This window comes from Haemaphysalis longicornis, unplaced genomic scaffold (assembly GCF_048455015.1).
Source record: "Haemaphysalis longicornis isolate Haplotype H1 unplaced genomic scaffold, Haemaphysalis longicornis Haplotype H1 scaffold_4, whole genome shotgun sequence".
NCBI lineage: Eukaryota > Metazoa > Arthropoda > Arachnida > Ixodida > Ixodidae > Haemaphysalis > Haemaphysalis longicornis.
The window spans coordinates 17,206,144-17,220,700 of NW_027526361.1; the positions used below are offsets into that span (position 1 = coordinate 17,206,144).

General features: G+C 48.6%; 1 protein-coding gene across 1 annotated transcript in view; it reads right to left on the minus strand.

Moving 5' to 3' along the window:
- The window catches only part of Pdk (pyruvate dehydrogenase kinase), a 48,523-nt gene that overhangs the window by 20,728 nt on the left and 13,238 nt on the right, over positions 1 to 14,557 (minus strand). The window contains exons 2-3 of the mRNA XM_077706077.1: positions 2,143 to 2,281; positions 801 to 872 (exon numbers count right to left, since the gene is read on the minus strand). Of these exons, the coding sequence (XP_077562203.1) occupies positions 801 to 872; positions 2,143 to 2,281 (211 nt within the window). The remainder of the gene's footprint in view (positions 1 to 800; positions 873 to 2,142; positions 2,282 to 14,557) is intronic.

The window sequence follows — 14,557 nt, forward strand, 5'->3', positions numbered from 1 at the left end:
CGGCTAACTGAGGTTCGGGAGCTCATTCAGCAGCCAAATGAGTAGCCTCAACAGCAAAGGCGCGTCACTAGAGAAGAAAGTTCAGTAATAAACCAAAGAATACTGTTTCTAAAAACTGTTAGTAAACTTTCAAGTTTTCAAATAAAGAAAGAGAAACAAGTACTAAAAAAAAAGAAAATCTCGTCCCCAATGCATGTGCTACCCATATACGGATTGTTTTGCACACTCGTCTCAGCTTGTGATTTTTATTTTTTTTAAATAATCCTTTGTTATGTTTTTTAAAAAAAATTTGTGTATGAAAACATTGTAGATGTACTTGAAATATAGCTTTTCAATTTTTTGAGCTCGCTAATTGTCACTGCTATCACTCAAATAACATTTGTTTCGCCGTGTAGACCCGCACGGCGAAACCGAATGTCATTAACAACTAATGTCATTCACTTTGAATGACATTAGATTTGCCGTGTGACAGGGATATAACAGTCTGTCAGCTGGTACTGCTCAGTAACTGAACACTTGTAGACACAACAAAAATATGGAAAGCAAGGTATATGCATATCTTTAACAAATTTAGCATAACTAGTGCATGTAATCTAAATTAACAGTCCTTTGAAGGTTTAAAAGTTTGTAGAAGTAAAATTCGAGCCACTGAATTTAACTGGATATTAAGCAACAATACTTGGCTAGCAATAAGAACCTCTTGAAGAGGAGGGAAATTTAAAAAATATCTTCCTAACAAGGACTAAGCATGTCCAACAGAAACCAACTAAATACAAACGAGCACCTTTGCAGTGACTTACTTTGCCATGGCCTTCTCGTCGTTACTCCCAGCATTCTCGAATTCCAATATTTCCTCAAAACTGCGTTCATACCTGCATGTAAAAAATGTAATAATAATTGTGCGACATGCAATCGTACCTTGTGACATACGTTGCAAAGCCACTGATCATACCTGTAATATAGAAGCAGCGAGCAACACCTTTCGCCAGCTAAAACGAAGTTGAACAATGAATGACAGTTCCAGGTTCTGTATTTGGAACAAAATTTATCACCACCAGCTGCTCTCATTTTTTCGCTCTGCAAATAACTGAATGTAGTTGCTGTTTAAAAATACTATGCATTCAATAAGGTGACAAAAATGGCAATATCACATGCTTCTATGGGAGCAGTGGTATTAATACAAATTACTTATACATGATTTGACTAATGGAAAGAATGAAATGTATGACAAACTGAACAGAAAGTCTGTACAGCCATTATTAGTTCAGCAAAACAAAACAGCACTCATAAAGGATTAAAATTAGTGCTATTTACTAAAAATTACATATTAATACCAAAATGGCATAGGCATAATATGAAGAGCAGGACATCGAATTTAACTGTAAATGTCACCTAATTACCATTAGATTAAAGTCCAGGGTTTATGTTTTATGCTTAGAGCTTGTTCAGCTGATTTACACAATTTTTTTTTATACGCAAGATTCAATTTCCTTGCAAAAATGTATTCAGCGCATCAGGACCATAAAACGACAACAAATATGGGGTCCCAATTAAAAGTTGGTGATTTCAGTCTACTCTATATGCTGCAGAAGGCATTTTTGTTGAGCATTTGTTAGTACAAAGTTCATTTAATTGGCACTCCTTTTGCATCTTTGTTGGATATGAATAAAGGGGCTTTAACTGCATAAGAATGAACCCAATATGATGCCCCTATGTGCATTTGAATCCACTAAGGTGTTTTATCACCCGCACCCTCCATGCTGTGACTGCATAGTTGATAAAAGGAAAAAAAAAAAGAAAACAAAGAATAAAATTTAGCACACGTGCCCAACAGCAGCATATTTGACAAGATTGGTATTTGATTACAGGGCAGTCAATGCCCTTGCCCTAATAGAACTCTTTATACCTGCCAGAAAATCGAGACCTTCCGTAATCCTGGCGTCAATTTTGGTCAGATTTCGCGGATCTAGTCCCGACATACACTTCCAGTAGATGCACATAATCTGGGAAAAATAGGCACCAGGGTATCATCGTCACTACGAATTTTACAAGCGAACAGACAGACACCAGGGTTGATCCCTTCCCTGAAACGAAAGAGATTTCGTCATCTCTTTTTGACCCTCGACCACCTTGGATGCTCACCAGCTTCTGACAAGTTCCACCGAAGGCATGCTTAGGAGGTTTGAAGGCAGCAGGTGGATCTCCTTCATTATGTTGGCCAACCGCACCGGCAGTTCTTTGCGCAGGAAGACAAATGACGTTTTCTCACAGGCATTCTCACCTGGGAGAAGGAAAAACAAAAACAGGCAACACACATTACAACCAGTCCCAAAAAACTAGTGAACGAAAGAGCTATCACAACAATTTGGCTTAATTCACTTCATATCTTTTGACTGAACATTGTGTTTTTTAAGAAAAAGCTGCTGTGCTCAGTTACTCTTGGTGAAGAGACAAGTGGATGGTGCGTAACTCATCTAGTATGCTCCGTGTACTTGCAACTAAGCTCTCGAAGTCGACAATGTCAGATAATTTTATTTCTTTTAATCACTGCCGCTAAAACAGAAAGCCCAATAGTGTGTATTGTTCACATGTTCACCTCCCACCCCTGCCACAGCCCGCAAGGGCTAGAAGTATTGTAAATAAAAATATTTGTAACCTTCAAAGCCTTTCACAAAAAGGGCAGGCGGGATGCGTGCATTTTTTTTTTTTGCACAATTTGTGCACAGATGTTTTTTGCAGTGAAGATGAATCTAAAATTGATAGTTCCATGTTGGAGACAGCGTGGTGTCCGAGAAACCACGTTCCACAATATTTTCATTTGAACTTTTATAAAGTGAAAGCAATGGGTAGCATAAGTCACAGGCGAAAACAGATGTCCCTATTCCCATGGTCGCAGGCACCATGAGTCGAGATAAAGCAAGCAAAAGGGCGGAAATATATAATCTGTCTATCTTCTCTGCTGCCGACAGTTTGACGGCAGCGCGGAAGATGCACAGTTGAGGCGGTTAACAAGTGGCGGCGTTGACGTCATTATAGGCGGGACGACAAACAGGTACGGAAGTTGGCGTTCGCTCAGGGCTTCGGCGTGAAAACAAGAAAGGGAAGGCGGCGGCGCTGAATGCCTCGGCGGCGTCCCCAGACCGGACCGAGCTAGTGAGAGACCGGCCGGCCACGACGGGGCAACGTCTGGCGTTCCTCTCGCCCGCGCGGAAACCCCAAGCGCGCACCCGTCGGCCGCACGTACGCACGACTGGGTGCGGCGAAAGAGCCGGCAAACGCACGTACACCAGCGAGCGATTGCCAGCCGCGCGGCGAGAACACGGCGATTCAGACGCCGCTTCTGCGGTCCTCGAGCCCATGCCCCCTGGTCACGTTGACAAACCAAGATGGAACGCCGCGGCAAAATTGTGCGGCAGAATCCAGCTATTTTCCTATTGTCATTGCTGCGACAAATTGCCTCATGCCAAACGGCGTTCACAGGAGAAGTTCGACTGTTCCATTCATTTGGAAGTTTGCCGCAGCTGGGGTGGCTCTTTCTAGCCACCCTGCCGCAGCAACGAGAAAAGATCGTGTCGCCGCACGAGCGGTGCCGCAGCTGCGAATTCGCAGGGGAAATTCGCACCATATATATAGAACGCACAAATTCCAGCGGAGCGTGCCGGTGGATATCTCGATCTTGTCCTCTTCGTAGCTGTCCTGGAATGTTTGGTAAACACGCACCCGTTATCCTCCTTTCATATATCCCTGGCTCTACCGAAATGTCTGTCCGTACGTGCGTCATGGAGTCCCGCGAAAAAAGCAACTTTATCCCCTCTGTTTTACATATCCCACGGTGATTAAAGCCAAAAAGTATTGTTGAGCTGGCTGTACAAGGATTCGTGGGGTATCTTTCTTCGATTCTCGTTTATGGCGTTATGCATAAGACAGACTAGAGTTCCTCGAGAGCTATATAGAGGGACTCTAAGGCAGACGGTTTTATTCTAGAACATGGCGAACGTCACGACGGTTCGTAATTACCGATCGACGTTCCGTTCAGAATCTGCTGAGGGGCTAGTTGTGTGACAAGATGCGATGGAGCTGGATCAGATGGAAACAACAGAAATGTGATTTACCGTAACAAACAAGCCACCTGCAGCCGGTCACTCCCTACTAAGCTTCTAGCTACCATGATAACACGGCTTTCGTCACAACCGTCATTTCGTCGCTCGAAGCGCCCTCCCCCGTGACCCCTTGGACACGCAATTCATACCACATCAGCCAGCCACCACTGCGGAGGAGGTGGCCAGTGGCCTCGCCCTGGTCACAGAACAGGGAGGATTTTAGAGAAGCAAAGGTCTAGCTTTGCCTGTAGTGCCAGAAAAAGCGTAGTGGCGGCGTCGTGAACTACCCAGTACGCCCGCTTGATGGCGCTGTAAACACGGCTTTGTAAACATGGCGGATGCTTTTTGCACAGGCCGCTTGAGCTCCTTAATAACATGGCTGCCCTCGCACGGCGGCCGCCGGCTCGCTGCTCCACGGCCGGACTCGACTCTCCTCCTCCCGCGCGCGAAAGGGGCGTCGAGTCCGGCCGTGGCTGCTCCTGCTGGCTCCTGGCTGGCACGCTGGTCGCGTGTTTACTTGCGCCGCGCTAGTGAAGTGATGTTACGCCAGGTGACCAGATGGCCTCGACTGGCACAGACCACAGTGAGCAGCAAGTGAGAACAAATCGTTTATTGACATCCGCAAGTTTACAGAGGCCAGGACATCATTTCATTTCGATCGCTGCAATTGTACGTCGCTTTCGTGACAACATTTTTTTTTTTGCCATAACAACTCGTTCACTTGCGCTAAGATTTCGAACGAAGGGCACAAATGAAGTATTGACGGCGACAACGGTTTCCTTTGCACCGTCTTTCTAGCGGAGTGCATAACACTCACCTTCTGTTTGAAGAATCGAATATTCTGGCCTCGACAGCTGCCTTCCGATGCGGAATTTCCCACATTTGTCATTCCACAAGCACTCAATTCTCGTGTTTTGCCAGTCCTCTCAACAACTGATGGACGCAAAAGCACATAACAGCAATAACAGTCACGAAACCGGTGCTCCGCGCACATTGAAACGGTCGGCCGTTGCAGCGGTTTCAATTTGAATTGGCGGCTTTGTGGTTGCGAATTCAGAAACAAGGTGGTGCACCAGTCGGCTGTTCGTAAAAAGTTGCGTACATTTTTGCTCAACGGATGTTTGATGCGGAACTTGTTAATAGTATTTTTAAATAACACATTGTAAGCGAACTGTGTGGGCTCTTTGAGTCACGGAATGAATGTTTTGTATTCTATACCAAAAGTAACATTTTGCCTGCGCCGTCTGGTGGGCTTGATGGTCGAAAACAGCGCTTTAGGTTGGTCAAGGTTGGTCACGTGGGGCGTCGATTTTTACGCCGCCTATAGGGAAGACAGGGAACGTCCAAGCTTGCGAGCCCTGCCCTGGTAGTCTCGCACATCCAGAGTCGTCCTTTTGGACTCTCAATAAGTGATTCGCTACTTCTCTGCGCAGGACTGCTCTCTCCAATCGCCTTCTAAATCAAGAGAGAGAGAGAGGGGGGGGGGGGGGGGGGGTCACCGTGGCCTTGCTAAAGTTCTAGTTCTCTCTAGCCTTGCTAGCCACAGGGCTCGTTATGCCAGATGGGGATGACTAGAGTGATGTGCAATACCAAGAGGGACAGTAATTTTATTTTGGGGAATGTGGAATGCCGTTTCAAGAAACTACTCAGGAAGAGTGTTTCAAAATACACCTGCCAAAATATTTTATTCCTATAAACTTTTCGAAGGGAGAACAATTTTTTTTTTCGCTTCCAGACGACGCACAAGGCCATATAAAGGGGGCTATGACAAGGCATGCATGGGCGGCGGGGGATAACGGCTTCCGATGCCGTCCTTGGGGAGCCGCAGTCGGCGACGGCAGGGCCGCAGCCAACTGATCCGCGAGTGAGCGTCGCTATTTTTGAGGCTTCGGTGCGGAATCTCGAGTAGTGCAGCGCCAAGGGAAAGACTCAACACCAAAAAGACACGGAACTGCCGCGGTTATTGTATCATCAACCACCGAGATTTTCGCTCGCTTTTCCAGCCTGATGGCCCGCAGCCAGCATGACAGCAGTGCGTGCGGCTAAAGAAAGGAAATACCCGGTACACATTCACATCTGCTGAAATGGTGCTACAGCGCGAAGCTGACCATGATGTTATCGCTGAATCACAACGATTTGTGGGCTAGACGGCCTTACTGAGCATGCCCAACACATTTTCCCGAGATGCGCGAAGCTGTGTCCAGACTAAGGGAGATTTCACTGCCATTTTTTTTTTTTTTTTTTTGCCCGCATCAATGACTTCTTCGCTACACTGACGATGACGACGGACGGGCACGGCAGATTCCGGCCGAGGTGCGACTAAAAGTATGGCTGTAGAAAGAAGACAACCCCGCAAGGGTCGCTAATGAGGCGCGAGGCATACACACCGGTTTATTCTGTGCACCATTTCGGTATGAAAAGCATGCTAGACCTAGCTTTAGCTTAAAGGGGCACTGACACAAAATTTTGAAGGCGAGATAACTTCGGAGATAGATTGGTGGGAACACATATACATCATCTGCAAAATATCAGCGGTGAATACAGCCTAGAACATATTTAAAATCAATTTTGAAGTGTGCGAAACGCAACCGAGCGGCCAGCAGATCCACCCGCGCAAGTGTAAATAAACAACATCCAAACACGTCACGAGTTTGTGTTTGCCGCGCTTCCGTACTGTCGGCTCGCCGCTCCAATCGGAGGGCCGGAGGGCGGAGCTTCTGCTCTCGAGAACGAACGACGCGATCGTTGGCGGCGGAGGCGCCGTGATTTCGTCAGCTCATCGGGCAGCTGGCCGCTACCAAAGTTCTACAGCGATTCCAGGCACTCTGTTTCTATTACTGTTTATTACCATTGGATGCGGAAACGCTCCGGAGGCACGAAAAGCCCACTGAGCAAGCCGCACGGTCGCTGTGCAGGCGGCGGCCACGGCCGCGAAGTGGCCCACGCCGGCGCAGGTAGCTCGAGTGATAGCTTGTTACCGCTGCACGAAATTGTCCCCAAGTCCCGACCATGGTGGCTTACATGAGAAAGGATTTAATGATGCCATGGCGGGTTGCATTAAAAATTGTCATCTGCACCGCTTACGAGAGCGGCACTCGAATATCCGCCGCAGTGCTAAGCCGAACACATCTGTAGGCGGACCTGTAGGCAGACCGGCCGGCTGCTCCCAGTGCGCGTCTTGCCACCCACCGTCTCGAGCGTCGCGCGCCGTTCGTTAGCCGCGGTAGCATTTGCACTCGCAGCGCCTGCGTCACATCCACGGTCGCTTTTTAATTAGGCGCCTCACGAGATCAGTACGGGGGGGCATTCACAGAAACTGCCGTCGATGCGGATTCGACAGTGCTACGGCGGCTGTGCTCTGTAACTGTGATATCCCTCCGACGGTCACGTGGTCAGCTTTGTTCACACAAAATCCACAAAATCCATCGTTTCGCGGCACTCGCTGAAACCGAAACTGCGACTGGCCGCATTGAAAATGCCTCTAATTAAACAACCGTCGCACGCTGAAGCAAATGAGGTTTCTACAGGTTATAAGTAGGTCACTAGCTACTTATCGCAACAAAAAAAACAAGATGCAAAATTTTTGTGTCAGTGCCCCTTTAATTATTCCCGCGGACTTTCCCAGTGCGCAACCAACTGAGACACGAGGGTTGGTTTCCAAATACCATTGGGGCATTTCTAGCACCACACGTAAGGTTTTATTTTACATGGCTGTAAAGAGCGGTAAGTGAGTAAACGCCGTCCTATCAGTTTTAGAGTGTGCAATTGAACAAGAGTTGCGGCCCCCTTCGCTACGCACAGAGGTTCAAGTCACACACATTACGAAGCTCTTTTCTATGGTACCTTGAGCCCCTAGCAACCAGACGAAAGCACCGTGTCAGCTGACCACAGCACCGACGGACTTTCACGTAGCGTCCGACACTTTTTCACGAGATAACAGTACGCGCCAATCACCATGATGCAAGCGGCCTGGAAATGTCAGCCCATGCGGTGACTGCACATTCAGCAATCGCACGACCCGTAAGCACAGGCCCCGGGGAGAGTGACTTGCACGATAGGAGCCCGCTCGGTGACTGCACATTCAGCAACCGTGCGACTATTGTAAGCAGTACACACCCCCGCGGGAAGAGTGACTTGCACGATAGCATTGGGTGTTTTTATCACCAGCGCTGAGCGAAGCTGTGCGCGTGTCTATTGAAGCGGCCGCGCTGTCTCGCCACGATCGCGTACACGTAAGCGCACAGATAGACAGGGCGGCCTCCGACTGCTTATCCTGCAGAGGCGACACAACAAGGTACGTTTTTCTTGTTTTCCATTTTCGAGGGGGCCGGACCGTGACTCAGGCCACGGGGTTCTGCCAGATAAGACGGCACGCATGTGTCCGCTATCTGCGCTATGTAGGCCGCAGCGCTAACCTTCATACCCCGAACCGCTGCTCTGTGTCCGTTACTGGTGGCGAGGTGACGAAAGTATTATCTGCGCACCGCAGAGGCATTTTCATTGGCTAGAAATATGCGGTTAATCAAAGCAAAGGCTTAAATTGAATAAATGTTTCGGCTGAACAAACCAACAAAAACCAAGCGAAAGCGTTGTTCCACGAAGTTAACCGGTATTTCCCGCAGACGTGCTTTCTCTCATTTCTGCCGTCATTGCTCATCTAATTATTCTCATAAGCTCCCGGTTGCCGCACGGTCCTTCGGTTGCTTTGCATTCCAGTTTATCTCATCTGCACAGCAAATTTGCTGACTGCACACCTGGAAGAGGGCACTGTGATTTAGCTTCCCTGCCACAGCGACGCAGGACGGTGGTTTTCAGGGGCGTTTTGCAGCGAAGCTGTTAACCTCTGATTTGATTGATTGATTGATTGTAGGGTAAACTTTAACGCGCCGACGCAACGCAGGCGATGATGCGAGCCGTAGTGGAGGACTCCGGATTAATTTTGACCACCTGGGGATCTTTAACGTGCGCCGAAATCCCGTACACACGGGCGTTTTTGCTTTTCGCCTCCATCAGAAAAGCGGCCGCCGCGGCCAGGAATCCAACCCGCGACCTCGTGCTCAGCAGCGCAACGCCTTAGCCACTGAGCCACCGCGGCCGGTTAGCTGTTAGCCTCTACTTTGTCGGAAAATTTCATGTCGTAAACGAAAAACCCCGGCAGGACCCAGCAGTTCTCGCCTAAGACTCCGAGCACATGCGTCAGGCTAATCAGGCATACAGCGTTGAGCTCAGTATTCGTTAAAAAAAAAAACGCAAAACAAGCATCGAAACCGCATTATATATATATGGATGATAAGCATGGAGTCCTCCATGATGATAAGGCGCCTGTGAACAATGGAACCGCCCCCCCCCCCCCTCCCCACCATGTGTTCACCTGGTAAAGATTGTTTGTAGATTATTTTTGAAGGCTAGGCAGGAATCAATAATTAGAGCAGTTCTTGCCGAAGACGCCCAGCGCATACGTCAGGCTATATAGGCAGGACCCAGCATTCGCCGCCAGAGAAGCCGAGCGCAAGCGACAAGCATGCCGAGACGACGGAGACATTTCGTACCCTCCCCCATCAGCATTTGTAGTGATTTACTACAGCTTCTCCGGACATCCACTTTCGCAGAAGGGCGGGACGGCGAATATTTTTAAACAGCCAAATCAGCGCTGACGATTAAACCTATATAGTAAGCTTAGGCCTCTGTAAAACACTACCATTGGAGGTCACAGAGCATGCGCAGTTACGATTGTTCTTACTCCGTATAAAAAGACCATAGTCTTGGCCTCCGCTCACAGGGTTGTGCAATGAATCATGAAAGCGTCAACATCACGAAACGCACGCGCGCAGAGCTGTTTTTTGTTCCCCCGTCTTCATTGATCGCTTCAACTCAGCGAACGCCAGCTGCGGCAGATAAGATGCGCTGAAACAATGGAATCCCTTTAACAGTTTCGTGCATACGCGCCAGCGTAATTAATAATGGAACATCTATCGAAACCAGCTCGTCTGCTCACGAGTGCCTTTATCAGTTTCGCAATAGCGTTAGTGTCACCATCAATAACGGATCTTCTTTTTAAAAAAATGTCCGTAACGGTTCAATTGCATAAACGAAGGGGGTAAAAACGCGACGAAAACTAACCCCTACGCACTTGGCGGGAGCAGATGGCAGTGCGGAAGACAGCCCACCATCGGGATGACGAATTATCGGAGAGCATACAGACAAAGCAGGCATAAAAAAAAAAAAAAAAAGCTCCCCTGCCTTCCCCTTTCCAGCCAGACAGGACGTCGAAAACAAGTCTCTGCTGTGCCCGCATTCTTTTTGTCATATTTTTTCTATGCTAACGACACTTCACGAATTCCTGGAACTCTCGACAGATCGCCATGCTTTTACAACGGACTGTGCAAAAAAACTCCGCACAATGTAACGTTTTTTTTTTTTCTGTGTTACAAAACTTCCATGTTTCTTGCTGTTTCGCGCGTCATGCACTGCGGAAGTATATGTACTTCGTCAGTTCATTATGCTGTGTTCAGGTTAATTAATTTCGGAAAAGTGACACTGTCATCGGGCGTGTGATCGGAGTATAAGTTATGAGTCATACTCAGCAAACCATGGAGGAAAAGATAACTTTTCTTTCCTCCATGCAGCAAACCGTATTCTTTGTGGTAAAGTGCACGCAAGAACTTTGGCGTCGATATATTTCGCAAATACTTTCGGACTTTCACATGAAATTTTCCCGTTCGTTGTGTTATCTGACCTGAAGACGGTTTCAATGGTGATTGCACAGCCTGTCCGTTCATTGGAAACTGCAGTTCTCACGGCGACGCCAACGCCATCTGGTAGTAATGAAAACTCAATTTGCGATGTATGAATGAACAACTTCTACAGTGCGTGTCTGCCACCTCATAGCTAACGGCGATAATTAAAAGCGACCAACGGCCGATAGTACGGGAACACGGCGGCCACAGCTTTGAGACCTGAGAGACATTGGCATTGGCGGATCTGGAGACTTCGTGTGGACCGCCATGCGCTTGCTGGTATTTTTCTGCTACTGTAAAGTGCAATCGCTCCCTCATTTGTTCTTGCGTACCATTTTTCGCTGTTTCTGTAGTTATTCCTATTTTTTCACCCCCTCTCCCTTCCCTTTCCACCCGTAGACTCTTTTCCGCGCGTATAGGACAGCCAGTTGGGTAGCTTGTACTTCCCTCCTTCGGGCTTTCAGAGCCCAATGCTCCACTCCCGGCCCCGGAGGAACCAGCGGCGGTCGGAAGAAGCAGCATGGTGCGTACGGCCGTACGGCGCACGGAGTCCGGTGGCAACGGCTACCATGGCTACGGAGCCAAGCATGCACCCGCCCCGCGATCCCCGGCCGTCGCGATCGGTGCGCACGGAGGGACAGGCCGCAGATGTGTCAACGGTTCGATACTTGCTCATTATAGCACACTCGACACGCCTCCTATATACACGTATACGGCCGCCACAGGGATGGCCCTGGAGGCCTCGATCAAGCAGAGCGGGAGAATAATCTGCCTGTGAAAAACATTGCGCGCAGAGGGGGGTGGGTGTACCGACCATCTCTCTCTCTCTGCTCTGTCTTTTTTAACTTGCACCCAATCGATATTGAAGAGCGGCGGCAAACAGGCAAACTGTGAGGACACGCTGTTCACAAAGTGCACCTCAGGACCTAACATATTTACTTTTCTGCAGAATGTGGCCGACACTCAGCCTTGCTCACAGATTGGCCAGCGAGGCTGCGTAAAGGATGACCCCGCCTATATGTCCCCAGCTTGTGACCCGACGGTCAAGCCAAGGCGAGACCTTAGAAGGTGCACTGGCTCTACAGTGGACTCTAAGCTTCTAACTAACTGTGACTTGAGCCTGCAATCTCGCCCTACGGAGCTCACGTTTCTTCGCGGTCATGGCAGGTACGGCTGTTCCGGGGCCAATTCTCACCCAGATCGACATTTTTACCAGCGGCATCAATTAATTGGAAATTGCTATGTTACCCATCTATGGGCTGCGACCGTGACCGGGACCGGTGAGTCAAAGGAGAGTGCCATATTGTGCCATGGTCAACTGGCACTGAACAAGACGAAATACATTATGTCGCTCATATAGCCCCGTGTTCCGGCGGACATAACCGCTCTCTGTCCGTGCCCTTTGTACCGCTGCTGCCTAACATGCTGACTTCCGCACTATCACTTCGCCATGTACTGCGGGCTACGGCACGTTATGAAGAAGTGACAGCATCATGTTCATCCATGGACCTTCGAGGAAGAAGATTAAGCGCTTTGTGGAGCGTAGTTTTTTGTCCACAAATTTGGAGAAGGACAACGACACGAAAAGTTCCTACCAACAAATCACTAGCAGCTTCAGCGTCCAAAAAAAAAAAAATGGTATGGGGAACGGGAATAACAAAAATGAACCAGAACTCGTGTATTATAACGCGTGATGAAGCAGCAGCCGCAGAGTATAGTCGATCCCAGTTTTTGCAGACTTTCCCAGCACAGCTATTCGACACAGGCGGCGCATTCGCGCCACCACATATGAGCTCGCTCATTGTTAAAAAAAAAAAAATAGCGGTGGTGCATACTCTGAAGCGTGTCGGCGCAATCATGACAGCGCAAGCAAGATTCGTTTTCCAGGTCTATCAAATGCTGTCCCATTTAATATTCCCGTGATCTGTCCAGGTATGCGGAAGCCAGATGCGGCGTGGTTCCCATTGCAGTCAGCCCATCGCAGTAACAGCTGCGGTGGCTTCATCATATTTCACGGCAAAATCATCTGTCTGTGTTGGAATGATCGGGTCATATGTTTCGCGAAAGCAATTTTGGAAAGGGCAGCTTTTAATTAGTTGCAGGTACTGTTATTCCTGGGAAGAAGTGTGTCGTTTCTGCCGTTAGAGACCTATAGTTCGACGTGACAATTTAATTACCCTGTGCGGGCGTAGGCGCACAACACGGCAACATTTAGTGACCATGGAAAACGCAGTCAATGTAAGGCACCGGGCCGAGTAGGTGAGCGAAACGCTTTATTAAGGACGAGATGCTATGAGGCCCTGTGGGGAAGTGAGGATGGGGGAGGGGGAAGAGAAAGGGAAAGGTCACAATTCACACAGTGCACACAGTTCTAGTTTTGGGGTCCTATTCACAAGATGCACAGTTCACGCAGTCAGTGGCACCAAAATGCACAGTTTGCACTGTTAACATTGGTCATGGATGGGTATGGCCCTGTTAGCTCCTGTGCTCCTGTTACGTAGCCTTGGGCAACTTGACCGCAACGTATCCCGATCCGATCACCCTATTTATGCCCATGGACATGCGTCTCTCGAATAGACGTCCAACCGCTCCTATTGTGCGCTATATCCGAATACGTTCTCTGGCCCCGAATTTTCTCACCTACCTACGTCGCACCTTCTGTCTTCCCCTGCTCCCAGCCCCGTCATTCGGTGGCAATTCTGATCACACTGTGAGCTAAGGTAGACGCGCGGATGAGCTCGTTAACGGTTAACTATAGGAACAACAGCGCGAGAAATTGGACACGAGATCATCGAGGCGGGCCTCGTTTCTTGGCTGTTAAAATACTGCGAGCGCTCGTTTCGGGACGTACGATATACGCGCATTGGCGTCTTATACCTCGGGCGTTCTCTCCCAGACTACCCTCTCAAAAACAATATCCCTGAGTCTTATTACATGCGGAACAAAATGTTTAACAGCCGGGACGACAGAGTGTGGCGCAATGGAACACCGCCATTTGTGGACGGGATAAGAAAAAACATAACACAGCCCCAAAGTTAAAACAATAAATATGTAGCTTAACTCAACAGGTGCGCGAAGGTGCCTGCTCGACGGTGAAAAAAGAAAAGCGAAAACGGTCACCCATTACAGTGGAGCAAGGTCGCACAGTGCGGCAGTCTTGGCTGCTGTCCAGAGCAGAGCATAGCAAAAAGAAAGGAATAACGGATCTTGCCGCATTTTCAAGGTCTAAGAAGGCGCGCCATGGAAAGACTGTAGACAACCTGGTACTGTTCGAACGTTCGTATCCTCAACGCGCCTATACCTTCTCCCTTCGCCTCGGCTTCCAGACCCTCCTCTCACCGTCTGCGAGGCGCGCCAAACCGTCATTAACGAATCACTAACTGTCACACAACGAAGAACTCTAGGAAGAACCCCTCCCGAGCCTAGCAGGAAGCACAGTAAAACCCAAGAAACAATAAAAGATGCACACATACATACAAACATAAAATAACTTGGCAAAAGAAGAACCCGACGTACAAAAGACAGCTCCGAGCGGGGCGAGTTTGTGATACTCCGTGTTTGGTAATATACTTCAGACGAAATGTGGGGTACAAGAGGGAGGAGGCGACATTGTACTCCTAGAACAGCAACATAGTTCAGCCGATCGTACCAAGGTTAAGAGTGTTGGTCTCGGGAATCAACATGAATACTGCTTGTGGTTGACTACAGCTTAGACACTGA